The sequence below is a fragment of the Blennius ocellaris genome (genome assembly GCF_963422515.1).
Source record: "Blennius ocellaris genome assembly, chromosome: 2".
Classification (NCBI taxonomy): domain Eukaryota; kingdom Metazoa; phylum Chordata; class Actinopteri; order Blenniiformes; family Blenniidae; genus Blennius; species Blennius ocellaris.
Window position 1 is genome coordinate 4,427,050 of NC_137651.1, and position 27,002 is coordinate 4,454,051.

A 27,002-nucleotide genomic window follows, 5' to 3' on the forward strand; every position below is an offset into this window, starting at 1 on the left:
TTTCTTCATGTGATTCAGTGTCTGAGTGCCTCATGTCACACTGAGACCCAGATCCAAACTGCAGATGACAGCAATTCGAGAGATTATGAATGTACCAGTGAACGTGAGCTACCTCCTGCTCACAAACTAGCAGCAGCATGAAAACATCCCATGAGGGTGAGTTTGTGAAAACATCAACACTAAAGACTGCAGAAGTCTTCTGAGAAGCAAAATTTCAAGTAGAAGAAGAATTGTATAATGCCCTTTGGGGAGCTAGTATAAAGTAGAGATTCATATGTCGTACAAAAAACACTATGAGAAGTTGAATTTTAGATTGAACATATGGGATGACATTTTTTTTTTTTTTTCACAACAGATGTGGAACATGCAATAAACATGAACATTTTCAAGATATATCCGTATTTTGTTTGCACAATAACTCGAAGAAAACCTTGGATCTGTTGTATTCACAGATTGCTTTGTGATGTCTTTTTAATGGACCAAACCAGACCATTTGAGATCAGATTTAGCCGCATAGAAGAAAGTCTACAGCTAATAAAAGTCCATGGCAGAACCTACTTGATCTCTCTCTGGGAGTCTTTGTTGTGTAGACAGAGAATGTGTTGAATTCATTGAGTTCTGGCTCCAGGAAGGCCACTGGCATCGCGGCTGCTAAGTGAGCCAAACACTCGCCAAGAGCCGGCCGCTGTCTGCACAGGAGAAAAACAAATGAAAATCCACATCAGTGCTCAAGCATAAAACCACAGAAAGCACACAGACGGACATATAAACGCACTTCTCTACATGTGGCGTCTTCACCGTGCCCAAAGAGTAGATGCTGCACATTAAACGATAGCAGGATATCTGCAAGTCGTCCACTGAGAACATAGAGGAGAGTTTTGCATGAGCATTCATTTGTGAAGAAAAGGTGTCATGATGGAAGGAATGGCGTATTTGGGCAAAGAACTTCACTCACAAATGACATCATCTCCAAACTGGTGCTGTGCGATGTGATCGAACAGTGAAGTGAGCACGGGCAGCAGGGCGGTGGTGGTGTAGTTGATGTTCTGGGCCACACCTTTAACCTGCAACAACACAAAAGAATACACAAAACAAATCAGGTCACGTTAACAATGAAAGAGTGTACGGTGTGCAGAAAGACGTTGTTCTGCTCTGACCTGGTTTCGACTTGACACTTTTCCCAGTTTGAGGTTTTCGACCATCTTCTCAATGTCGTCGGCGGCGCTCTCAAAGAACTGCCTCAGAGTGGCCTTCACGATCTCAGGGCCCGATTTCATGACGGTCCTCGAAAAATGAGACACACAAGCAAAGTTAAAACATATATAAAACCCCCTGGGAGCTTGTTTTGGTTTTTCTTTTTGCACAGGGACTGGTGAGGATGCGATACCTTGCGTCCAGAGACCGTGAGAGAATGTGCAGACAGTTCACCACAGCGCTTGCATCCGTTCCTGAAATGTGCCCGTTGAAAGATGCATTGTTAGAATTGTCATTTGGTACAAGAGCTCCAACAAAATCGGATGCATTATTAATGGTGAGCGGTGTCACTTCAATCAATCTGCAGAAAATGCTCGGAAACATTGAACAAACTCACAATTGCACAAAAAAACCCATTCATTTGAATACTTCTTAGATACCAAATGCATAGCCGGGACACATATCAAGTAGAGGATTATGACATTGAGTTGTAAACACAGATTGATCAATATCATAAACATGTCAGTCTACAGCTCTGACTATTTAAGGGGCACCGATGTGAAGTGGAACTTGTGTGAATTCAATTTTCTGTGTGCGTTTCTCTGCGCATGCCTTAAGCTGGATGAAGTGGTGTTGAAGATGAACAGGTGGCTTTAATATCACCGTGATTATTGCCAATTAAACTCATTTGGTATAATCCAACACAGAACATGTACAGTTACAGTTTTTTTTCTTGGTGCTGTCGTAACATATCTAAAAAAGATTTTGATTTGTTTACAATTTCAACATTTCAGTGCATTTTTTGTGCATTTTCCTCTTAGATATTGACATTGTGATGCAATATGAATACTATAATTGAATTAAAAATATTCAGAGAACTGTTGCTTTGAGGGGTATTATCTTCGGATAATTATTTTTATATCAAAAACAAACGATGGTGAGAGCCTCATATAAGCCAGGCTGGACCCACACCAAGGAGCTACACTATAGAATCGTCTGTGGATGTGTTGTAAAGATTCACGCCCTCACATTGTGTCTACTGATCTCAGTTAAGGCATGAAAAGCAACAAAAGACAACTTTTAAACTTTGAGATCGCCAAAAAACGCTGAAGCCAAGCAAAAGCTGAGCTAAGAGAGAAGATGAGAAGGTACTGTCGTGTGAGAAGAGGAAACAAGAGCATGGTGGGACACGCTCAATGTGATTCTGCTGATTAGTGTGCGTAAAAAAAAAAAGAAGAAGAAGAATAGCAGCCAAGAGAGGAAAAAGAAATGAAGAGCAGGAAAACAGAGATGGTGACAGAGCATTGAGGCCAGCATGCAGAATCCTTACCAAAGAGAGAGACTCTGTGCCTCACCAAACCAGCCAACTTACAGAAGATACTGAGGTCGGAGGAGAAAAGAGGAAAAGGAGGGAAAAGAGGGGGAGGACGGTGTAGGGGGGGGGGGGGGGCAGGGCAGGATAAATGTTTGAAGTACACAGGAAGCAAAAAAAGGGAGGTCAGGGAAATAACAGATACTGCACAACAGGAGAGAGATGTGCATGCCACCAGGAGAGGACAGACTCTCCCGGCGAGGCACTGAGGGAAAGGGAGGAAGCGAGGTAAACCGTCCCAAACATCCCATGGAGTCAGAGAGTAACCGGATCACTGTTCAACTGCACATACCTTGCGATCATCTCCTTCTCCTTGTTGGAGGAATGACCTCCACTACCCAGCACTTTAGCAGGAGTGGACAGGAAGTACAGGCAGTGGTTCTTGAAGTACTGATTCACCAGTGGCAAGAGGATCTGATCAAAGTAAAAACAAAGATTAAAGATCTGCCAGTTTTCCAGAGAAACGGCCTGTTAATCGGAAGCAGTTGACCTGTTATGATTCATGATGCTGATCTCAGTGAATGATCAGACATTCTTAACTTTGTTTACAAGAAGAACGAGTGGAGTTATTTGAATTTCACCGCTGTAGGAAAAACTCTTCAAAAAATGTGCAATGAGTGATTTCTTTTCAGATAATTTTAACTTTAATATCAGTTTAATATTACTCCTTTTGACAGTAATGGAAAGTGCATCTTACAAACATCTCTGGGGTGAATGGGTTGTACTGATAAAGTCAAACAAAGTCACAGTAACAAGTACAACAATGTCAAAGGCCCTTTTAGGGCAAACCAAACAGTCCAGTTTGTACTTTATCCAGTCGGCCCAGTAAAACCACAGCATCATTATCTTGACCTCTCAAATTTTATATCAAGTTTAGACTTACAGTTCATCTGAATATGAAATAAGACAGAACTTTATCCTTTAAGCACAAAATCCTCAAGGAAATTTCCTTGAGTCAGTAAACATTTGTTACAAAAAGTTCCTGAACAGCCTTTGCCTCATTTTAATATGATTACATGAATTGTAACTGCATTAATCACTTTTATAAATACATGGCATCAACAAATACCAACAAATAAGTTAGTATATTAGTTACAATCTTTACTTCAATAGTGACGATAAGCAGGAAGCAACGGAGTGAAACATTCAGCCGCTCACCTTGGCAAAGAATTTGATCTCCTGTTCGTGAGGCGACTTCTCCACTCTGCCGCTGCTGACCACTGCCTCTGTATAAATAACAATGAAGCAAAAATAAGAGAAAATAAAATCAAGCTGATGCATGTTTAGCATCTGCGTGCCTCCTCTTCACTCCTCTTTGACTCTCCTGATTGATAAAACGATCAAACATGGTAAAGTAGTGAAACTTTTCATCTAAATCCGACGACTCAATGAAGAAGACATTAAGAGGATTTGTGGCAAATACTAAGGTTTTCTATCCAGTTTTCCTAAGATTTTACATTCACAAAAAATTGAACTCAAACATGAACCAAGAGTTTTATTGTTTGTGAACCTTCATTCTACTGCAATAGGCTACTAAATGCAGACCACAGTTATTTCTTGTTTATTTCTTGTTTTGTATTATTGTTTTTGTTCTGACATTTCATTTGTCCCATGCTTAAAAATGTTTCGCTGACAGATTACTTGTCTACACTGGGGCTGACTGCAGGCATGAATGTACAAAGCTCCAAATGCATCACCTGACTGAAGTGAACATGTGAGACATATTTGATAAAGTCTCCATAATGTGATCTGGAAATGTCATCGGAAGTAGATAAAAGTTCCGAGCTAATGTCTGTTCAGGAGGAGGTGAAATACGACTCTCATGTGGCGTGTTCATGATCAACCCTAATGTAAAATTTACCAAGATGAGCAATGAACTCCTGGGCGATGTCCATCCACTTGAGAAGCTTCTGCAGGAAACCGTAGGCAAAACGCTTCTCGATGGAGGAAATGTCTTGTTCCATGTCCTTCAGACCCCTGAACAAAGCAAAAGAGTGAAAATAACTAAAAGATCCATAGCGTTGATCTCAAACAGTGAGGTGCCGATGTTACCTCGTCACGGCATATCCGTTGAGCTGGAGGAACTTGAGTAAGTCCTGGGCTTTCTCTCTGTCTCTGGCCTTCTCCTTCGCCGTCAGCGTGTCGTAAGGCACAAGTAAAGGATGGGTGCCACCACCTAACAGGACCACAAATCACATTTGGACTGCACTGACTGACAATCAGCCATCAGTAATGACTAAATGACGGGATTCGACAATGTTTCAGGCGTGTGGTGATAAAGACAGTCTTGCCTTTAGCTTGTAGCTCCAGCTTCTTCTTCCTGCCCCAGGTGTTGTGGTAGTTCTCTGCCAGCTGCTCAGCCATCGACTGCATGTGGAGGATGGGAAAGGACCAAGTTGCAGATGAGCATTGAATCAAACAAAACACGAGGTGTTTCCAGTGAGACATCGATGCACACCTGCAGCTCTCTGGACAGGGCCATTCCTGCGATATCGATCGGCTGAGGGCTGTAGCCGTGACTGGGATCGTACGTGGCCTAAAGGCAAAAAAACAATCAATTATTTAGCTTCAACAAATCAGAAAGAATCAAAAGGAAATTTGCAATTCGTTCAATCATAAGTGAGCAAGTGTATGGTAGTAAGTGACGATTTATCAGATCTTCGATAAACTTGCATGGGATTTAACGTTTGTGGTAACACTGGATAAAACTGCATGCAAATCCAGAATCCTCCATGTTTTGCTTGTTTGTTTGTTTTGTTATTTGGGGGGGGGGGGGGGGGGGTTATTGCTCCTCTCTGAAGTACCTGAGCAGTTTGGGAGATCTTGCGAGTGGTGGCCTTCTGCTCCACTTCTCCCTCGCCGTCCCTGGCTTTCTCTAGCGTCCACTCCCAGGCCAGCATGGCTTTGATGGACTCCTTGATGGGCCAACGGTAGATCTCCTTATCCTGAGAAACAGAGAAAAGAGAGCCTAAACTCAGTGCCAACGGGGGTTGTGATGATGCATTTAAAAATGCTCATTAATATCTAAAACCTCTACAATTAAAAGGTTTTTGTGAAGAAACCACAGGCTGAGAGTTTCATTGGGTCTTAATTCATCCTGCATGTAATTTATGACACAATAACATGATAAATATCATGGGTCAAAGATAAAACAAATATATTATTATTGAAACAGCCATCTATAAAACTTTGAAGTACAAATAATGTCATAAAAAGCTATCAAAATAATAAAAAAGCTATAACGCTATAGTGCCATACATATACCCGTATAAGTATATAATAATACTATATATATAATTTACCTTCTCAGAAAACGTTTTGTATGGCCGGAGCATCGGGTGAGTCTTGGCGTTCTCATCCAGCACCTCTCCATACGTCCAGTTGTTCTGAATCTGAAAGTCCATTTGAACCATTATTACAAACAACACTTTCAAACAATCACCTAGTTTCACATCCACTCGTTTGTTTGACTGACCTTTTCAAAAGCCCACTTGTCGTGAGTGTGTTCTGCATACTTGTTGATGAAAGCGTCCAGCCTCTCCGGGATGATGGTGCTGTGAATAAATGAACTTACTTTAGTGCGGGAGTTAATCACACATATTTCTGCAGAGTGTGCGTGTTGTTTTTAGTTAGTTTTGTTGTGAAAAGTTGATAGCGTTCAACACCATCAGCAACAACAAGCAGAAATCTCAGCAGATGTGACTAAATGTGATTAAATATTCCTGAAAAGCTGCTTGCTGAACACATGAAATGTATCAATATGATAAGTCAACAGCGTTAGAGCATGAATACTGAATGTTTGTTTTCATATCCATTCTGTATTTGTAGATGATTTTTGGGAAAGTGTAAATCAATAAGTTTTGTGAAATGCACTTTGTTCAAAGTACATTGCTGGCTTAAAGGTTATGGAAGCTTTGCAGATTTGATTGGACTGTGGCCTCCTGAGCAAGACCCTCGACTGGCGACTGCTCAGGTTGCGTCAATGAGTATAAATCAATCAGACCCCAGAAGGCTTGACTGACTAAATTCAGAACACAATGAAAAGTTTACGATAAAGATATGGACTCCAGTGATTTATTTTGAAGTTGGATGACGTTTAATTCTATAACCAAGTGTGGGACGTCTCTGCCAATTCGAGTCTTTAGAATTAGTTTTCTGCCTGTGTCTTAAAGGTTGAAAGAGAAGCAGTGATTGTAAATATGCGGGCAAAGTGAAGAACTGACATTATCCAATACTTTGAGTCTGAATGCAAGTCTGGGCCGGAGAGTGTGTGTTAACAATCGGGAAGAATTAAGTCGTAGAAATGAATATTTTCCCCTCGTTGCTCACTTGGTGGTCTCTACTGGTTTGGGATCGAAGTTGCCTTCAGCATCCACTGAGGCCTTTTTCTCAGTGTGAGACGAGTAGGTGGCGTCCACATAATCCGGAGGGATGGCTCCAGCGATGGCACAGAGGCAGGGCATGGCGATCTTAAAGAGCTCTGCGTCAAATTTCTGCAGGGTGCATGAACATCAGAAAGAAACAAGTTAATATCAGCGTGAAATGTAAGAAAGTGAGAAATACGAGGAGACTCAATGACCTTGTGCGCCAACGACTCAAAGATTCCCCAGAAGAGCTTCCGAGAAAGATGCAACTCCTCCTCAGAGGTCACACCGAAGTTTGCCCATCCATTTGGCAAGCAGTAGTACTTCCAGCAGCGCTCGTAGTGATTGGTTAAGAGCTGAAACAACATCACAGTGAGAAATGTTCACATTTCAAAACCTCTCTACAAAAGCAACCAACCTTGACTGCAACATCTTGCTGCAATCTGCCTGAAAATATTGAAGTTATTGTCTTCTTTGCAATGGTTACACTCTGGTGTTCTGGCTTTGGCCTGCAGATCATGTGATTCACACCCCTGGTGGATGTGGTAAATAAAGTCCCTTTTTGTTTCATTTGTAATTTGCAAGTCAAACCTTGAGGGGCATCTTCGCGTATTCATTCAGGATGGGCACATCGAACACCAGCCGTCTAAGCAGGTGCTGCAGCATCGAGGGTCGCAGGTACCTGTGAATGTCACCAAAACACTATCAGCAACGTTCCCCCGGGGGTTTTATTTGTTTTCTTTCGCGTCATTCAGCGAGAAGAATTGACTGTGTCGGGTCAGTACTGACTTGCAGAGCGACATCAGACACTCCTCGATGACGTCCCTCTGGGCTTTGGTGAGGGCCCGGCCTCGGGACAGGCGGTAAATGGTGTGCAGCATTGAGTCGATCATGATGGCCCGGTGGTCGGTGCCAGCAAACAACGGTGCGCACTTGGTGAGGAGCGGCAGGACAGCCGAACACAGGTAGCGGTTCAGGGCCAGAGCCATTTCAGTTGTACTGAAGGCCACCTAAAGTGAGAGAAGACAGAAAGCAGAATGCTCACAGTGCAAACAGATGCTAGTCGTTGCTCTGGGTGTTTTTTTTCCCCACTCACTGTATCAAGTGAAGCAGCAGCCCTCATGTCAGGGAGGAAGCCAACCTCCAGCACATGGAGCAGGAAGTCCTGGTTTTCGATCCCGTAAACTCTGTCCAGGAACAGCACCATGGACGCCTTGTGGTCCGGCACAAAACTGGCAGACATTTTGGGCTCAATAATCTGCCCGTCTGTGGTGTCAGAAAAACTATTGAGCATCATGCATGCAGCAGGATGCCAATAACTACGCTTAACAAGAAGATCCATGCATGGATCGAACCTTTTCCGTAGGCAGGAATCTGCACAGGCAGGCTGATGACTCCCACCAAGTCTTCGATGGGCACCAGAGACCTCAGGATGGCCCTGATTCTCAGAGCTTCGCCTTTGCCTGCTTGGATCAGCTGCAGACGTAAAAAAAAGAAAAAAAGAAAAAAAAAAGACAGACAGTATGAATCAAACTTCGACTCATCAATAGAGATGAGGTCGTTAGAGGCCATTGTTCTCACGTGCATCTCAGGAGCGCAGCGACCCAGCAGATCGATGAGGGCTGAGTAGAACGACATGATGGCGTTTCCCAGATGCACACGGTTCTCCTCGTGCTGCTCCTCACCTCCAAACCTGCCAATCGGCAAAACAAGCGTGTTAATGCACTGAAAATTATTTGGTGCCTGCCAATACATTCTAATTAAATTTTTTAGACATGATAGATAATTTGGCTTGTTTTAAAAGTTATTTACTTGTTTTTAGTCCTTCATTTTACTGTATAATCTTAAATCTAGATTTAAAAAGTCTGATTTCAAGATTTCTTCATGGAGAGATCATTTCAATAGTTTTAAGTAATTTTCTTCTCACATTTAGTGTTTATATCTTATATCTGGACTACCCAGTTGAAACTAACACGGAAGTCCAAAAGCAACAAGGTATGCAGGCTCCACTACAAAAAATTATAGACCAAATATAAGATACAAACACTATAAAATATAAACACGATTAAAAAAATAACGATATGCATAAATTCGATAAAAAGGGAAAATCCATAGGAAAAAAAAACCTCCCAAAAAAGTAACTAAATTGTCATTTTTGCAAGCTGTATTTTCTTCATTTCAGATAATTAACACATTTTATGAGGTGGAAAATCACCCAAAAAACTTGCTCCTTTGGTCACAATGGTTGCAGACCCCTGGTCAATGCTTATTCTTTATTGAATTGATGATTGCAGCTGAATGACGTTTATTAAAACAGTTTTACTTACTGCGCTGGTACTCCCACACTTACATGAATCGTCTGTCTTTCTTGACAGTGGGTCCGTCTCTGGCCGGATCCTCTGAGATCTTGATGGCGTCCTCCATGGCAGCCAGCAGACCGTTGCCACCCTCTCCCCTCAGGGCCGGGCCGAAGCACTCGGGGCGGCGGATGAGCAGACGCACCACGACATTGGCGTTCTCCTCCACGCTCTCTCCTGAGAGGAACAGGTGGGAAATATGTGTGAAATCCACTGTTTAAAGCCACGTGGCTATAAAACTGGTTGTCAGGGGACGGAGGCTGACCGTTCACGAAGACGGCAAAGCGGAGGAAATCCAGGTAACGCTCTCCTCCACAGGGGTTCCAGCCGATGTCCGGGTAGCCCTTTGACAGGAGCATTGGACACATCTGGAGCCCACAGCCGGCCAAATACGTCACCACCTATACACCACCACATTACAACAGACCATTCATATAGTAACCCCAGCTGAACATCCCATCTTGGGTTTTTATCGTCTTAATTTCTTGTTTTCTCAAACCATTTCCAGGTCCTGCTCTTGCAAAGCCAAAGCCAGTTCATTGTTGTCAATGCAAGAGGCTGCAGCCACATCAAGAGGTGTGGACCCACGCATGCCTACATCAAACAAAAAAAACAAACAAAAACAAAACAAACATGTTGAGTTGAGTTGAGTTGTTTTTTATTTTTTATTTTACTAAATCAAAATTTTTTTGTGTCTTTGATCTATTGTCAATTTTTATGTTTATCAATTATGTTACCATGTGTTGTTTTGTGTAATGATATCCTATAAAAACTGAAAAAAAATTATATCTTTACAACACCTTCATGTCAAAGTAAGAATTTTACATTTTCTGAAATATTTTGATTGAACACGGATGAATTTTGTTGTTTACATGGTATAAATGAAGTCTCATGATGAGAACAGTATGAAATGCAGTGGGTGACGAACACTGACCCAAACCGATGCCGCTGTTCTGCAGCAGGTAGCTCAGGTGGTCAAACATGGAGCGTTGATTCTGTCGGCTGATGCGACAGAAGTAACATAGGAAACGACAGCAGTTGGTCACCATTTGAGGGAAACGAATTTCCTGAAAGAGAAGAAAATAAAGAAGACAAAAAACAACCTTTGTAAGGATCATTATGTCTAATGGAAGTGGTGGAAACAAGTGAAAGTGGATGAGAGTGGCATTAGCGTTACCTTGGAGTCTCCACCGCCACCCAACACGTTGACCATGACCTCCATGACGGTCTCATGCATGCCCAGAGCTCTCATCAGATTGGGGTGCTGGTAGAACACTTTGTTGTTCATGATGTTCCTGCACAAACAAGATGCTCATGTTGTTTGTCTCAACCAAAGTACATGTTCGTGCTGAGCAGTACGAAAAAGACACCAAGAAACCTCAAAAAAAAAAAAAAAAAAAAAGCCAGTTTGACTGTTTGTATCCATACTGAAAGTTTTCCACACTTGAACTTTTCACTAAGATTAGAAAAAGCAGAGCAGCAACACCAACACTTCCAACACGCTCTCAATCAGCGCAAGCTGTGGACAAATTACACCACCTCTCACAAACCCATCACACTCAAACTGACCCGATGCTCTGAATCATGAGCCGCTCCTCCTCAGGACCCATCTGAACGATGAGGAGCGAGCGGATCTGTCCCAGACACTCCAGGAGGTCCATGGTGTCCTGGACCGACACGCCGTTGATGGCGTAGGCTTTGGGCAGCGCTCGGGTCAACTCCCCGAGGCCATCGTACTGTCTGTGGAGGAGGCTGAACATCAGACGCACCAGCTCGGGATTCTGGATGAAGGACTCCTGGGCCCAGTGGATCATGGTGTGGGAGATTAGCTCCTGCAAGGTGCCTGTGTGAAGGGGGTGAAAAATATATCTGCCGTCATGCCTGACTGTTGGAATTTGAAAACACGCAAAAGCACTAAATACTGAAGCTCATAGTTCAATAAGTAGGACTGACTGAGAAAGCAGCTCTTTAGATCTACAACTACTTTCAAATACAAAAGTTTCATGTATGACCTCATTGAAACTAACAGTCTGTTAGTTGGAAAGGAATGAGCCTCACATCACTTAAGCATTACTTACAATGTGTTTATTCCCACATTGCATCACACAATGCACATCTCACTTTCTGACTAATATTTTGCACTGCTCTGTTATTTTATTTTATTTTATATTTTATTTTATTCTATTTTCTTGTGTATGTACTTATTTATTTATGTATGTTGGCACCAGGGTAGACAGCAAAGTAAGAATTTCATTACACTGTGAAACCTGGCTTTTACTGTTGAAATGACAAATAAAACACCTTGAATATTAAACATTTCGCATGTGCAGTCATTTAGCTGTTCACTCACTTGGTTTGGAGTCCTCCTCAGCTTCTTGCTTCTCATCCTCTTTCTTCACTCGCAAGCTCTTAATCTTGTCAACCAGACTGAAGAGTCTCCCCCTGAGTGAAGTGTCCACCTCTTCCTCCTCTGTCTCCTCCTCAATATGGATACCTATGAAGAAAGGCAGAAAACATGCAAATGCTCGAGAAGAAACATGAATCAAATCTGAGGAAGACGAACGGTTCACAGGCGACGAAAGAACACACAAACATCGTCTCACCGCAGTGAAGCAGGAGGTCGTTGTGGAACTTATCCAGGGTGTCTCGAACCTCCTCGGGTACGGGACAGTCCTCGTCCTCGGGACCGTGCTTGAAGTTGGTCAGCAGAAGAACCTTATAGAAGAGGAGAGATGTGATGTGATGATATTTGGGCATTGTACAGTAAATAAAGAGGTTTTTTTTATGGTTGAGGTGCAATAAAAGCTTACTATCAGATCTCAAACAGTAAAAAAAACTGAGAAACATCCATATCTGTTCAGACGCCAACCTAAGGAAAGTTTAGATCAGGGTTTTGCAACCTGCAGCTCTGGAGCCGCTTATTATGTAACATTTGATCTTGTTTTCATTCCAATTATTTCAGTATGACTTTCAGCTCTCGGCTAAAATGGGATTTTAAACAAGGCACAGCTAAAATGGGACTAAATAGCTAAAACCACAAAAAAAAAGAACTTAACTGCCTTTAAAATAAATGAAAATGACTAAGATTTCTATAAAAAAAAAAAAAAAGCTTAAAAATATGAGGGAAACAGACAAAACTGCACAAAAATATGCATATAATATGAAACTTTTTTTAAATGCTGAAAAAAAAAAGATGAAACCTCTAAAATGAGGGACGAAAACAGCTGAAAAAGTAATGAATCCTCAACAGTAGTTTAAACTTCAGAAACGCAACATTAAAAAGTTTATGTTCATATATATAAAAACTGCATATGAAACTTTAGAATCTGCGTAATTTTAAGCTCCAGTTAAATATGATTTGGTGGAAAGGGACAAAAACGGCTCTTTGGGTCATAAAGCTTGTGGACAACAGGTCCAGATGTTTCTGGATTAGACATTTAGTACCTGGTCTTGTGGCGGTGAACGAAACTCGCGTGTCCTGCGAGCCGTTTCTGCAGCCGACATGGTGAACGCCCTCATCAACAGATTGTAACGGACGCGCTGGTTTTTCTGAATATTGTTGACAAACTCGTCGGAGTACGCCACGATGGCCTCCACTCTGTGTCTCAGCTCGCAGTCGCAAAAGTACTGCAGGAGTGTGCACATCTGAAAGGAGGCGAGACGAAGGGGAGTCAGTCAGTCAATCAGTCATTGATACTTGATTCATCACGTCAAGTAACGGAATAAAAGTGAACATAGTTTAAATATCACACCGACCTGCAGTTTGACAGATTCTGGCAGCTTCATCTGGAGGAGCCCCTCCTCCAGACCCTCCTCTTCCTCTCTTGGTTCTGCTTCCACTGCTTCCGCCTCCTTCTCCTCCTCTGCTTTCTCTCCATCTACTTTTCCCTCCTTGGCTTCTCCCTCCTCCTTCTCCCCCTCCTCGGCCTCCTCTTTAGGCTCAGCCTGCTCCGCCTCCGCCTCCTTTTTCTCCACCTCTTTTGGCTCCTCCTCCACCTCCTCACCCACCCCTTCGTCCTCCAGCTCGGCCTCATCCTCCTCTGCATCCTCATCCTTCTCTTCCTCCTCCTCCTCTTCTCCCTTGGCAGCTGCAGCCTCCTTTGCCTTCTCGCCTTCCTCCTCTACCTCCTCCTCCTTCCCACTGAAAACGTTGGGATCGATCATTTTGAGGATGTGCTTGGAGTCCTCGTCGTTGAAGATCCCCATGATGAGCAGAGTGCTGATCAGCTTCAGGATGGGGACGAAGTGGAACTCCACACTGCCCCCCACTGGATCGCGCATGGCCTGGCTACCATCCAGGACAGCCTCCGTCAGCATGCTGATCGCTCTCGTTTTAAGCTCCTGTGGACGAAGAACGTAACGAGCAAAAGGAAAGAGGAACAATACAAGACACTCGGAGTACTTCGGCTTCTGCTTCTTACCTGCAGGGGGAAGACGGGGCTCAGCGTGTACAGGTCCGGGTCTGTGCCGACAAAGTTGATGGATGAGAAATGCAGCTTTGGCCGTAAGCACGTGGTGAGGCCGACGCCGGGCAGAGAGTGGGCCTTCTTCACGTCAGGATAGAGGTTGATGCTGAGGGTCTCCTGAGTCATGGGGACAATGAATTCCCTGTTGGTGCCCAGACGCGCCCGTTTGGCCGATTCCAGGTGGATGCTGATGAGGAGGTCATAGTAGCCGCTGCGGAGAGGTCCGGGGAGGTACGTGTTCTCGGTGGCGTAAAAGAGCTGGGACTCGTCGACGTGGCTGCACAGCGCGTGAGCCACTCGGTTGTTGCCGAGAGCGCAGACGGCACAGTAGAGCATGAGGGTGTGATAGTGGAACTTCATCAGGTCCTGACGTTCTGACAGCTCCAGGATGTCGATGCACCTGGAGAAAGAAGAACCACACAGAGGCCGTTACTGCATATCAACATTAAAGTGAACAATTGTTTAGAGGTGCACGCTCAGGTTCAAAAATAAAATTGAAGGAGGGAGATTTTTTTAATTCTAAAAAGAACCTAAACTAAGTGTATAAGGATTCCCCAGGTATATCATCATTAACAGACAGATGGTATCCAGAGGAACAACCCACAACAGCAGCAGCCAACTGCAGTTAAAATGAACTATGATTAGGATTGGTTATAAGCAGAGAAAACATTTCCCTAAAGGGTTCAGAAAACAAAACCTAATATAGAATGACAGCTGCAAGCAGCTGTCATTCATTAAATGTATGTGATCGTTGTCAGAATCTGATCAATCGTATAATTTGGGGCCGATTGGAGCATGTACATTTTATGCAAACCCTACATCCTGTTCCCAGCAGGTGGCACTATGGCTGATATGGGCCGTCACTGTCATATGGCTGTGATGAGAGCCGGACTCTGATGCAACATGTAAAGTTTGAGGCCAATCGGACTGTGTTTTGGTTATTTACACAACACTTCCTGATTCGTGGCTTAACGTCAAACTTATTTTTGGCCTGGTCTGATGCGTGTGCCAAGTTTGGTACCGGGCATATAAACTCAACACAATTCATACACAAACACATGGCTTTTAAAGTGTGTTTTAAAGAGCAATATAACAGCTAAATATGAATGCATTCTGTGTTGCAGAAAAACCTTAAAAGGAGAAGACAAATTGAATAGCTTCCAAACACACATTACAACAGCTAAATAAATACATCTAACAAATTGCTCATAATTTAAAGAATCTGACCGGTTTATTTCAAGCGACTGTGTTAAAATCCTGCAAGGCACTAACGTACTTCGAGGTGAAAGCAGCGAGCTTAGGAACAGGATGTAGTGCGAACATGCAAGTGCGCTTAACCCATTTAAAATCACGGACATAAGAAGTGGCAGCTGAGATGTTGCATAGTGCCCGGTAGTGCTACCTGTTCTCCTCGGGGATGTGCAGGGCCATCATGATGAGGGGTTCAGTGCATTCCACCATCCAGCCCAGCCTCTCACTCACTCTGCCCACCTCCGGGTTCAGGAAGTGATTGGGCATACGACTCCAGATCACTGGTCTGAGCATCTGGACATCCAGCCTGGGAGGGCACTGGGGGACCGGATTGTTACGTTCACTGCGGAACATCGCCGCTGAGATGGGCATGATGTTCTGATGCAGGAGAGACAGAGGACAGGAGGTTTGTCAGCACTGATTGTTTCTGATTTGTTTTTCTACTTGAAACAAACTTTCTCCTTCATTTTACTACTTTTCCCATTCATCCAGACTGCCTCATATTAAGCTCTGACTCGGTTTACACCGCTTACTTTTCACTTTCAATGTTGTCGTCATGTTGCCATGGTAACCTATGCTGAACACCTAACCTGCTGTGGAGAAAATTCCGTTCATGAGAGGAATTCAACATGTATAAAAGACGCCTCCCCCCACCGAACAATTAGCTCTCTTTGAAAATGTCCACTTCTTTCTAGGTGAGAGTAGCGCTGAATATATCATTTAAATGTTCATACTGAAGCAAACCTACTGAGCGCGTTGGAGTGCGTTCTTACACTCATTTTGTATTTTCTACCAATAGTTTATTTCAGATATTGTATCTGAATTCACGAGGCTAAAATTGCCATGTGTCTTTCTCTTTGCTGCCTGGATTCCTTGAAACTTTTGGAAGATGCATTGATGGCATGCCGTGTCTTTTATTAATGTTATCCTCTGCTGTTCCATTGTGCAGTATACAGCACCAATCATACTGTGATTGGTCATATCACGCACCGTCCATGTCACGTGCGCACACACACACACACACACACACACACGATAACATCATGAAATAGGACTTTGACCCACATCATCAAGAACATCTAAGGAGGGTTTTAGCAAAAAGAATATTTCTAGTGAAGTCAGTAGAGAAAGATATGAACAAAAGCTTGTTTAGTTTAGTTTTATTCTGACCTTGAGTTTCCCCAGCTCCAGCTGTGCCATATTCTGACTGGATGGCTGAATGAAGACGGCAGGGAACAGCTTGGTGTTGGGCTCCACCTGAAATGACAAATCTTTTATTTCACAGCTGCACACGAACTTAACAGGTGAAGACTTACGAGAAGGGAACGACAAAAGTGTCAAGTTTAGAATGTGTTCTCACCTGGTAGAAGGTGTTGATCTCCTTCCCATTGGCGGTAAAGGTCATGAGACCTGTTGCCAGGTCGACCAGACAGCCGACCACCATGTCCTCCTGGCTGAAGCGTGTCTGCTGATTGCTGACCAGGTCCCCTCCCCACACCATGTAACAGTTGCTGTGCTTCATACTGCAAAAGGATTAGAAAACACACTGCAAAGTCAGAGGAACAGTGAAGAGAGAGACAAGCAGGAATTAAACACACTATATCATACTTTAAAGGTGGTTCTCGGTTTAAATAGCTCTGGAACCCGATTCAATGCCGAAAGAATGTTTACTTTCTAAGTCCCCATATATTCAGGACCCTGTTACAGGCCACTAATTCTGTGGCTTGTCCTCGAGCATTGCAATTAAAATCCCTGTTAGTGTTTTTCTTACACCTACCTTATTTCACTTGTTAGGTGTCCAGACACCCAGTTCTATTTACTCCTTATGAACAGGATTTATCCTTCTCTCTATTGTTATACGAGTGCTTATGTAGGCATGTTGTTTCGTTTAGTTTCTTTTCATTTATTCATTGACAAAAGAAAAGAAATATATAACGACTGAATACAATACAAACCAAAACAAAGTTGACAAAAGTTTTGAATCACAGATCGAGCAAGAGTAGGTATGAACTTATATAATCTGCCCCTGTATATCCCACAATCAAATAAAAACATTCAACAAACAGTCAAAACAACAAACAAATAAACAAACAAAAACAAATAAGTAATTGCAAAAAAGAAAAAAAATTGATTTGCACATAAACTGTAATATAACAATAGTTGTTTGTTTTCTTTCTCAAAATTAGTGACAACTGAAGTCCCCTATTCTGTTCTGTTCTGTTCTATTCTATTCTATTCTATTCTATTCTATTCTGTTCTATTCTATTCTATTCTATTCTGTTCTGTTCTGTTCTGTTCTGTTCTGTTCTGTTCTGTTCTGTTCTGTTCTGTTCTGTTCTGTTCTGTTCTGTTCTGTTCTCAAGTCTGTTTTATAGGCTTCACCAATGTATGTGTCATTCCACTTTGCTGTCTGTCCTGCAGAGAAAGCATCGAGCCTCATATTACCTTACAACAGAAAAAAAACATTGAAAAGTGCTTATCAGTGATCTCGGCAGCAAAACTCAAGTTTATCGACGGTGAGAACTTGCCTGTCATGGATGTTGCCTTTGTCATCTCCCACAGTGAGCGTGACACTGCGCACCTTCGAGAGGTCAAAGGTGGGATCGAACTGATGGTAATCCGGAGTGACCCAACCGATCCACACACCTGAAGGCTCCTGCCCAGCGAAGATCCTCACAGAGTAGTAATACTGACAACAGAAAAGCAACGCGGGATTTCATTTGCTGCTTTTACCTCTGAAACATTGGAATATTTGAAGACAGCAGATTACTGGGATTGCAAGATTAGAGAATGTTTATCTCACTGTGGTGGTGTTGAGGATGATTTCAGGGTCATCCCTGTCATCGGGCACCACGTCTTCCACCAGACGGGGCACGGTGGGGGGGGCGGGAGGAGGCGCAAGAGGAGTCATGGCAACCTTCTTAGCTTTGGAGAAAAATCTATTGCAGACAGGCAAATATAGTATATTCACTCAGAACGTTAGTAATAACAAATAAACATACAATCTCAACTCCTTGTCTGAACTGTTGATGATCTGAACTGAATCCTGAAAAATGTCGCAACAAACATTTTCTTTGGGTAAAAACTGGTCAACAAAATGGCTAAATGAAGGGACAGTAGAACAAAGCAGTTTCTGGATTAATTCCCATATTAATTATCTGCACCTTCACGATATTGGACTTGTTCCTGTCCAGCTATGACACAGACTCACCCTCGTTTCTTTCCTTTCTCCGACAGTGTATCCTTCTCATTCTCCACAGTGGCCTCCTTAGGCACAGATGGCTCCTTCTTGTCCTCCTCTTGCTCCTTGCGACTGGCAGACTTCTTCAACACTTCGAACTCGGAGTCGGGCTCCACCACCACGACCTCCTCCTCGGGTATGGTGAGGGCCCGGGTGAGGGGAGTGGTGCCCGCGGTGATTTTGAAGGTCTCGTGGAACTGGACCGGCATGCTGAGCCTGAGGAACATCATGTCGGTGTTGGCGTTCTGCGAGCCGAAGGTTTTATGAGTGAGCCTCAGGCAGGGGGCGCTGTCCACAGTCCCATCCACGCGGGAGACCTGCAAAACAACAACCCGCCTTCACAGTTCTGCCTGTTGCGAACAATAAATACTAGGGATGCCGATATTGACTTAAAAATGTAACATTTGGAAATATCGGTATCGGATTTTTACAACCGATATTGGAATTTCCGAGTCTGCTTGAACGCAGCATGGGACGTTTACGGGCGCGCGCTTGATGACGTTTAACAACAACAAATACAACATGCTGGACTCGTGGCTAAAAAGGAGAAGCCCGGTGAATGAAATGTCCGTGGAGGACTGGAGGCTCAACCAGGCCCTCTTCCCTGCTGGGCAAGTACCTGACTGCACCCTGCACCAGTGTTGACAGTGAACCAGTGTTCAGCACTGGTACCAGTACCTGACTGCACCCTGCACCAGTGTTGACAGTGAACCAGTGTTCAGCACTGGTACCAGTACTTGACTGCACCCTGCACCAGTGTTGACAGTGAACCAGTGTTCAGCACTGGTACCAGTACCTGACTGCACCCTGCACCAGTGTTGACAGTGAACCAGTGTTCAGCACTGGTACCAGTACTTGACTGCACCCTGCACCAGTGTTGACAGTGAACCAGTGTTCAGCACTGGTACCAGTACCTGACTGCACCCTGCACCAGTGTTGACAGTGAACCAGTGTTCAGCACTGGTACCAGTACCTGACTGCACCCTGCACCAGTGTTGACAGTGAACCAGTGTTCAGCACTGGTACCAGTACCTGACTGCACCCTGCACCAGTGTTGACAGTGAACCAGTGTTCAGCACTGGTACCAGTACCTGACTGCACCCTGCACCAGTGTTGACAGTGAACCAGTGTTCAGCACTGGTACCAGTACCTGACTGCACCCTGCACCAGTGTTGACGGTGAACCACTGTTCAGCACTGGTGCCCACATCATTGATGAGAAGAGAAATCTCAGACATTGCTGAGATGCTTGTATTCATACAGAAAAATCTACCTCTTACACATGACGACATGGGAAAAAGAAATAGACCAGTTATATGGGCGAGTGAACTTCAGTCTTTGTTTTTGTTGCACTTTAAAGGAGGGCTGTTTTAATTTTGTGAGCATTTCTGTGCCTTTCTTGTTTATATTTACACTATTTTGTTACTCTTAAAAGAGATTGAGCCCAGTTTGAGTCTATTATTTGACAAGTTATGGCCAGTTATTCATTCATTGACTGTTTACAACTAATGGACTGCAGATATGCCTCTTCCTTTTTTTTTAATATTGTCTGTGGTGTTGTTGAGTTTGTTGTTGAGGTTTCTCTCTAACACTAAATAAATATGGCACTTTTTTCCAGAATTTAAGTTGTTGTTCTCTTATTTTTCTCAGTGTGTACATTTGGAAAGCCATGTTTGATTCACATATGCATCCAGTGGGGCATCACAATAAAATTAGGCATAATGTGTTAATTCCACAGTAGGAGATATTTTATGTTGTTGTTACCTAACAGTTTTGATGTAAAAAGCCAGCATATATCGGTATCGGTGATATCGGTATCGGTGATATCGGTATCGGAAATTAAGAGTTGGACAATATCGGAATATCGGATATCGGTAGAAAAGCCAATATCGAGCATCCCTAATAAATACGCCTCACTTGGCGCTCACCTCGATGTGGTTGTGGTCGGTGGGTACAGGCACAAACTGCGGCAAGCTTTTACTGAACCACATGGTGATGTCACGCTTCATGTTGATGGCAAACGGCTCGAATCCTTCCTGCAGGCCACAGATTGCAAAGTAGCGGAGGCTGCTGACGTTCTGACCCAGGTTGATCCGTCCGACCTGAGAGAGGCCCAGAGCGCAGACTGGGATGAAACCTGAAGGGATGAAACCACAAAAAGAGTTCATGTAAAAAGCTGAGTTAAAGCAAAGAAGTACCTTCTTTCTGTCAGTTAAAATGAACTCTCACCTTCCCCAATCTCAATGTCCTTGAAGGCCATCTCTGACCCTGAGTCGCTGATCAGCATTTCACCGTTCAGTGTGAACATGATGTTCATCTCAGTCAAGTCGATCATACACCCGACGACGTCCCCAGACTGCCACTGGCGGCCGAACGGTTCATTACCGATGTGCCATCTTTGAGCCTGAAAACAGAGACAATAAAGTCAGACTGTTGCATGGCCATGTGGGTTTGTTTTTTTTTAAACTACTGACACCTGAAATGAATCCTTTTTTCAGTCTCAGATGTGTTTTGTTGTAATTTGTGTTTTTCCATGTATGAGAGCTCAACACTAGAACAATTTGTATCACAGTACCGGAATGTGATTTAATTTGAATCAAGGCACGGTGACTTGACTCCACGAAAAGACAAATAAGGATTGACTGAGGCTCATGTCATCTGTTTGTGTTTAAACATTTCTGTACACATCTTATATCCTGACCAGGTTCTTCATTCATTCAGTCTGAAATGAATTGAAATAGACTGAAGCGTCTTTATACTCGCAGCAAGCCGGCCAAGCTTTCATTCCTGTGAGAAACATACATACATTCTCCCGAAGCTTGTATCAGTTTTCTAGAGCCAATTCATGTTGGTTTGGGTGTTTTGAGATTGTAAATGACCTGTAGATATGATTTTAGCTCATTTTTGAGAAAAGATCACAATGAAAAAAATGAAAAGCTATTGATTATTTGACCGAAAACTGTTTTAGTCATGTATTGTAAGTGTGTCTGAGTTGCGTGTGTTTGGGTTCCAGTAAAGACTTACTGAATGACATTCCACTTAAATATGAGATGTGCTTTTTAATTGCCTACAGATCACAAGAGCCACTCGTACTCCCACCCTCTGTGTCATCTCCCCCTGTACAGAAGTCTGGCTTGTGTACCGAAGCTGATGAAGAAGATGTGAATGGGAAGACGTGGACTGACCTTATTGCCATTAAAGACGTAGGCCAGTTCGTCTGCGCCCAGCTCAGTGTCTGAGCTGACGTGAGGACGAGCCCAGCCCACCCTCATCTCCCCGGTGGTCACCGCCTCAAACTCAAAGTACCACTTCCCCTGGGTGATTGCGTACGACTTCTCTGCCCGGAAAATTCGTACTTTGTCCCCCCGGGTGTTCTCAAGGCCGTGGCCAGCTGCAAAGGACAAAAAAAAAAAACTATGGCGGGGAAGTCGTCTTCGAGAAGATATTGAAAACAGTTTTGTGGTTGAATAATATCACAGTATTCTACATTCAGAGGAGACGCAGGATAAAGTGACTTACAGCTCTCCTGGTCCGGAGGCTCGATGTTGTAGCCGTAGCCAATGAGAGTGCGGACAGCGTTGTTGACACTGTCTCGGTTCGTTTTCTTGGTTCTCTCATCCAGAAGGTTGTAAGGCACCAGACGAGGGTTTCGCTTATTAAAGATGTCCTGAGAAGCATTAGAGATGTCGATAAAATATAACAATTATTAAAAATATTTGAGGGGAAAAAAAGGGAATTTAAATATATTGTGGTGTATTGTGAAAGAACAGTCACCTGCACGATGCTGTAGGTCCATCCTTGTCGTACCCGGTCCCTTGCCCAGACATTATGTCCATTTTCAGCCAATTTTTCCACAAGTTGATTTTGGTTTGGCGTCAGTTTGACATGGCTGAGGTCGAGGGGGGCAGGCTTGTATCCATTGCTCATCACATAGCTAGAGGACGGGCAGATTTATACACAGATTCATTTGTAAAACATTCGGTCGCAAGAATAACCTTGTAGAGACAGAAAAGTCTTGGTGTCCTTACGTCTTAGGGAGCTTGATTTTTTTGAGATTCTCCTCTGCTTTCTCATCACCCATCCCGACATGACAACCCAGCGCCAGCAGAGTCCTGGAAGAAGTGCATGACGTCAGGAATCAGCAACAGTGTTTGGGATCATGGGCTTCATGCTGCTGCTCAAACTTAATCTGTTTCAAGGCCTCAGTTAGAAACTCACTTCAGAGTCTCTCCGGACATCTGCAGGTTGTAGTTCCTCTCTGGCTCTGGCAGAGACTGGAAGTCCACCAAACATGGATGGAGCTTCTTGTTGTCGTCTCTGAACTGCGACGGGAAATTAGTTAAAATTGAAAAGAATTCACACCATAGTAGATTATAATAATCTGCAGATTATGTATTGAATTCATAAAGAAAATCCACTACAAAAGAGCCGAAAATGTAATGAGACATTTACCATCCTACTAAATCATCGAAAATTCCGAATTTCCATCTAAGATACAATTTTTGTACATATATTTCACTATATATGAAAGTTTACAAGATGTGTTTCGGCCTACCATCATTTTTAAAGTCAAACATGTGCAGTTGCTCCAGTTAAATTTGATTTGGTAGAAAATAACAAAAACGGCTTATTTGGTCATAAAGGTTGCCGACCTCTGGTCTAGAAGATAGATGGACAGATGTTTTTACTTAATACAATATTTTTGGGGATCTAAATTGTCAACAAGTCACTGTTTTACACTAACATTTCACACGATTTTAGTTTCTCCTGTCTGATGAACAGTGTAGATCTTGATCCATCTCATCCTCCAGTGATGTGAAAGCAGTGTGTCTCTGAAGCTCTTTCTGTATTGCGAGACTGAAACTCACACTCCCGTACGTCCAGCCCTGCTCAATACGAGTGATGGCCCAGAGCTCGTGAATGTTCTCTGCCAGCTTCTCCCTGATGCGCTCCAAGTGTGGCGGCAACACAATCTGTGAGACGAAAACAAACGGAAACTCAGACCACACATGCTTTCCTCACATGATCCCTGTCTCATTTCTCCTGTTGGGGTTTCTTACCTGGACCGTGTCCACAGGGCAGGGGGTGAAGGAGGTGTGGGTCAGGGACAGAGTCGGACCCAGAAGGTTTCGCACGCCGTTGAAGTCGTGCTTGTACTCTTTGATGGGCTCGATGCGCATCCTCTCACGTGGCAGCAGGGCCTCGTAGCACGGCGCGTACCCGGGGGGAGGCATGAACTTGAAGTCGCCGTGACGACCGCCGAGAAGGAACCGAGCCCTGAAGAGACGGAAACAAAAAAGACCAACCTGTAGCTTACCTGACACTTTGCTTTATCAGCTACTGAAGTTATTTATGACAACAGTGCATTGATCTTTATAAGACTTGTAATAAAAACACATTGATTTCATCTGTGAGACAGTTACTGAACCCCCCCCCCCCCCCCCCCCCCAACGCTCCACAAACCTCCTCTCATCACATGAAGAAACCCTGAGCTCTCTTGTGAAAGCAGCTTTTAAAGGGGATTATTTGGCAGTTTGAGGCATCACTTAAAGGTTATAAACTGTACGCAGTGAATGTGTTTATGTATTTTTTGCCATTCTGTGTTTGTGTTTCTTGCTAATGTGTCACACAATGAATATAAACGACATCTTTTTAACATCCTGATGCAGAGATAAACCGTTGAACCAGCTGTTATGCTTCAGTGCATTGCAGTACTGTCTGGCACATTGATTCAGATGTTGCACCACTTTGTTGCAACAACAAAATAAACACGATACAGAAGCTCCAAATGAGGAGTTGAGTCTTAGTACGGCTTGTAATTAGTCCATAACATTTGCCCAATGATTACTGTGCAAGTGATCAGGTTTTATTCTTTTGTTCATGGAGCTGTCGACATCACACAGCTATTAAAAGCAAGAGAGTAGTAAGAGAGCTCCAGAGGGAAATACATATTACATTTTCCATACTTCAGCAGAGCGCTTCATACTGCTCCAATCACCCTTTAACACACACACAGTCACAATACACTCTTTTCTGTGCGCTTAGTTTTCGTGCAACGTGGGGAGTGACGTCATCCACACCCACTGGAATTGATCAGGAAATAGTTTGCAATTTTGGCAACTGATTCCATGGAATTGAGACACTGCGAACTGCTTCTCATCGAGAACTGGTTTTCGATTTACATCCCCTTTCATTTGTTATATTGTCTTTTCAGCGTCTGTTATTTTAATATCTGATGAAATATTCCTGCAGTTATAGTTGCCTTGCTTTGAGGCATTTATCAACCTCAAGTTTTGCCCTTACAAGCCGTCTGTAAATTGAGATGAATAAAAGAAACGTATGAGGGCAAAATGTCTTACTTGACTCCTGCAGAGAAGCTGATGACCGGGAAGAAGAGGCCGTCCACGTTGAAGTTTTCAAACATGCCCTGCACTGGGTGGCCATTGATGCGGAAGGAGATACTGGGCACGCTCAGATCCAGACAGCAGCTGACAACATCGTCTGCAGCCAGCGTGTGCGCACTGGGTGAAGCCACCTGGCGAGCGACGGTGCCTGAAGGGCGACGCACAGGGCAAAGATGTCACGAGGTCCTCTACAGGAACAAGGCAACAAGTAGCTAAGAGAAAGACATCTTACCTGACCACAGATGCAGTCCGTCGAAGCCATAGGAGTAGAGATCATCTCCCACACCGTTGCCCCCCCAGGCTTCTCCTCCTCCGGGGTAGGGGCTGTAGCCCTCGGTCATAGCCCAGCCCACCCGCAGGTGGCTGGCCTGCGCTGTCACAAAGGGCTCCACATAATCCACCATCATCTCATAGTACCACTTCTTAAACTGCGTGGACCCCTCGCACGTTCCCAGGAAAATGTTGGGCCTCACACTGAGCACAGAGGAACAAAGAAATTAAAACTTCTCAAGACAGAAAGACAGAAATCTCCAAAATAACAATGGTCAGATATAGAAGAAATTCAACAGTTTACCTGGTGACATAGTTTACAATGTTTGTCTGCAGCAGGAGGTCACGACCCGGCAGCAGGTTTTCAGTGATGAGGTTTTGGTTGGACCTCACAGCGACACCATTACACACACAAAGAGAGCGCAAGACATCCAGCACCTAAAGACAACAGGAGGACAAACACCGCTCTTATCTATGAATCCAGGAAAATTGAATCCTACGAACAATCGTATGCACGAGGGTAACCGAAGCTGATTAAGTCTCTTTAGAGTATTGGCAGCGAGGGAGGACAAACCTTGTGGTTTCGTCCATGCTTGTCCAGGAGTGAGATGATGGATTTAATGTGGTTCTCCTGGATGATGTTCAGAACCTCAGGGCTTTCAATCAGAACACAGTACAGCACCTCGAGAATACCTACATGAAAACAAAGGATATTATCAAATAACTGTATACATTCAAAGACAGCACATTGCAGGGGGAAAAAAAATCTAAGCACTAAAGGTCCACTGATCCACCGATATCTATAAGTTCTGTCCTCAATTTGCATATTGTTTTCCACTTGAAGATCCCAGAAGCTCACATTAGATTAAGCTGTGTCTTCTAAATCAATAAATCAAGAAGGAGCCTAAAAGCAGTTACTCATTTGGAAAGATCAGCTTTGGCTGCATGCTGGATTTTATCAGGTAGGAGCCTGAGGCCCATCAGATACCGGAGGAGGCCTCCAGACGGTCCAGCTTGCTGACGAGCCAGTCCAGGTTGTCGCAGAATAACGCACAATTCGAACGATTCCCTCTGATCAGAGAAGCTGTGGGACGTAAAAGCAGACAGAGTACTTATCTGTTGCTTTGCTCAAAAGAAATGTATTTGGTTTTTTCCGAGTTCCTCTTTTACCCAGCAATTCATAAAGCAGGTTGACGATCTCCTTCCAGGACTCTGCAGCTTCCTCTCCCGCAAATTCAGAAAAGTGGGCAGCAGTGTTGTACACATTCAGGCGGTCGATGCACTCCAGAACAATGGTGATCATTCCCTAAAGATGAAGAACACGGCTAATGGATGGTGCATTCATTACGCCTGCAGGCTGCCATTCGTACAGGCAGTTACGTAAACTACTTGCACGTATACTTGTGCATTGTTTTGTTTATAAACACTCATAAAATACATATGTGCGATACTTGTAAGTGCTCATCCGTGAAATATGCTATTTGTTTTGCAGTAATTCAGCAGATACATTTAGCATTTTGAGCATTTGCTGGTTAACTAATGATCACAACTGTGTTTGTTCAGGAATAATTCTGATATATCTACAAAACCTACACAAGGAAAATTACAATTAGAGTTGTACTGAATACCCCCCCCCCCAAACAATTGACTGTCAATTTAAAAAAAACAACAACAAAAAAAACGTTTGCGGCAGTTATTCCTACACTCAAAACATTGTGTTTTTTAATATTATTGTGATATTGGGGATTTTTATTTTTAAAAAATTTAAGAAAACAGACAAAACATGCATATTTATGATATTTGATATTTTGAGATATTGATGAAACCTTGTAGAACTTTGATTATTTAATATTTTTTTCAAAGTTTTTGAATTATTGTTGAAATGGGGGGGCTTAAGTTTTTTTAATATATATTTTATTATTATCATTGTTAATGATGATGATGATGACGACGACGATGTGTGTGTGCAGATTACCTCCTCTTGGAAGAGGTTCTGACGGTTGCGGAGGGAGCGGAGCTTGGTCTGTTTCTCCTCGTGCTCCAGCTCCTCCTCGGGTGGCGGAGGGAGTGCGATCCTCTCTCTG

The 27,002-nt window shown here is 43.5% G+C and overlaps 1 protein-coding gene across 7 annotated transcripts in view; it reads right to left on the reverse strand.

Moving 5' to 3' along the window:
• ryr1b (ryanodine receptor 1b (skeletal)) overlaps positions 1–26,971 on the reverse strand; it is a 54,709-nt gene extending 27,738 nt beyond the window's left edge. For all 7 annotated transcript variants that reach the window (XM_080514125.1, XM_080514123.1, XM_080514120.1 and 4 more), the window contains exons 1-55: positions 26,894–26,971; positions 26,089–26,224; positions 25,907–26,002; positions 25,493–25,611; positions 25,223–25,356; positions 24,881–25,122; positions 24,604–24,796; positions 23,305–23,521; positions 23,113–23,217; positions 22,463–22,566; positions 22,273–22,356; positions 22,019–22,178; positions 21,764–21,911; positions 21,430–21,635; positions 20,474–20,648; positions 20,173–20,381; positions 18,216–18,562; positions 17,808–17,943; positions 17,533–17,693; positions 16,365–16,527; positions 16,175–16,261; positions 15,156–15,382; positions 13,709–14,153; positions 13,044–13,628; positions 12,732–12,932; positions 11,891–12,002; positions 11,638–11,781; positions 10,857–11,130; positions 10,465–10,582; positions 10,222–10,354; positions 9,787–9,881; positions 9,553–9,688; positions 9,281–9,464; positions 8,512–8,623; positions 8,286–8,406; positions 8,027–8,196; positions 7,720–7,940; positions 7,522–7,612; positions 7,146–7,286; positions 6,896–7,059; positions 6,042–6,120; positions 5,869–5,958; positions 5,371–5,511; positions 5,025–5,102; positions 4,858–4,933; positions 4,619–4,742; positions 4,428–4,543; positions 3,725–3,792; positions 2,859–2,980; positions 2,525–2,574; positions 1,388–1,448; positions 1,158–1,284; positions 956–1,064; positions 776–857; positions 559–689 (exon numbers count right to left, since the gene is read on the reverse strand). In XM_080514125.1, coding sequence (XP_080370251.1) covers positions 559–689; positions 776–857; positions 956–1,064; positions 1,158–1,284; positions 1,388–1,448; positions 2,525–2,574; positions 2,859–2,980; positions 3,725–3,792; positions 4,428–4,543; positions 4,619–4,742; positions 4,858–4,933; positions 5,025–5,102; positions 5,371–5,511; positions 5,869–5,958; positions 6,042–6,120; positions 6,896–7,059; positions 7,146–7,286; positions 7,522–7,612; positions 7,720–7,940; positions 8,027–8,196; positions 8,286–8,406; positions 8,512–8,623; positions 9,281–9,464; positions 9,553–9,688; positions 9,787–9,881; positions 10,222–10,354; positions 10,465–10,582; positions 10,857–11,130; positions 11,638–11,781; positions 11,891–12,002; positions 12,732–12,932; positions 13,044–13,628; positions 13,709–14,153; positions 15,156–15,382; positions 16,175–16,261; positions 16,365–16,527; positions 17,533–17,693; positions 17,808–17,943; positions 18,216–18,562; positions 20,173–20,381; positions 20,474–20,648; positions 21,430–21,635; positions 21,764–21,911; positions 22,019–22,178; positions 22,273–22,356; positions 22,463–22,566; positions 23,113–23,217; positions 23,305–23,521; positions 24,604–24,796; positions 24,881–25,122; positions 25,223–25,356; positions 25,493–25,611; positions 25,907–26,002; positions 26,089–26,221 — 8,347 coding nt within the window. In that variant the 5' untranslated portion in view covers positions 26,222–26,224; positions 26,894–26,971. The remainder of the gene's footprint in view (positions 1–558; positions 690–775; positions 858–955; positions 1,065–1,157; positions 1,285–1,387; positions 1,449–2,524; positions 2,575–2,858; positions 2,981–3,724; positions 3,793–4,427; positions 4,544–4,618; positions 4,743–4,857; positions 4,934–5,024; positions 5,103–5,370; positions 5,512–5,868; positions 5,959–6,041; positions 6,121–6,895; positions 7,060–7,145; positions 7,287–7,521; positions 7,613–7,719; positions 7,941–8,026; positions 8,197–8,285; positions 8,407–8,511; positions 8,624–9,280; positions 9,465–9,552; positions 9,689–9,786; positions 9,882–10,221; positions 10,355–10,464; positions 10,583–10,856; positions 11,131–11,637; positions 11,782–11,890; positions 12,003–12,731; positions 12,933–13,043; positions 13,629–13,708; positions 14,154–15,155; positions 15,383–16,174; positions 16,262–16,364; positions 16,528–17,532; positions 17,694–17,807; positions 17,944–18,215; positions 18,563–20,172; positions 20,382–20,473; positions 20,649–21,429; positions 21,636–21,763; positions 21,912–22,018; positions 22,179–22,272; positions 22,357–22,462; positions 22,567–23,112; positions 23,218–23,304; positions 23,522–24,603; positions 24,797–24,880; positions 25,123–25,222; positions 25,357–25,492; positions 25,612–25,906; positions 26,003–26,088; positions 26,225–26,893) is intronic.
• Positions 26,972–27,002: the final 31 nt, after the last annotated feature.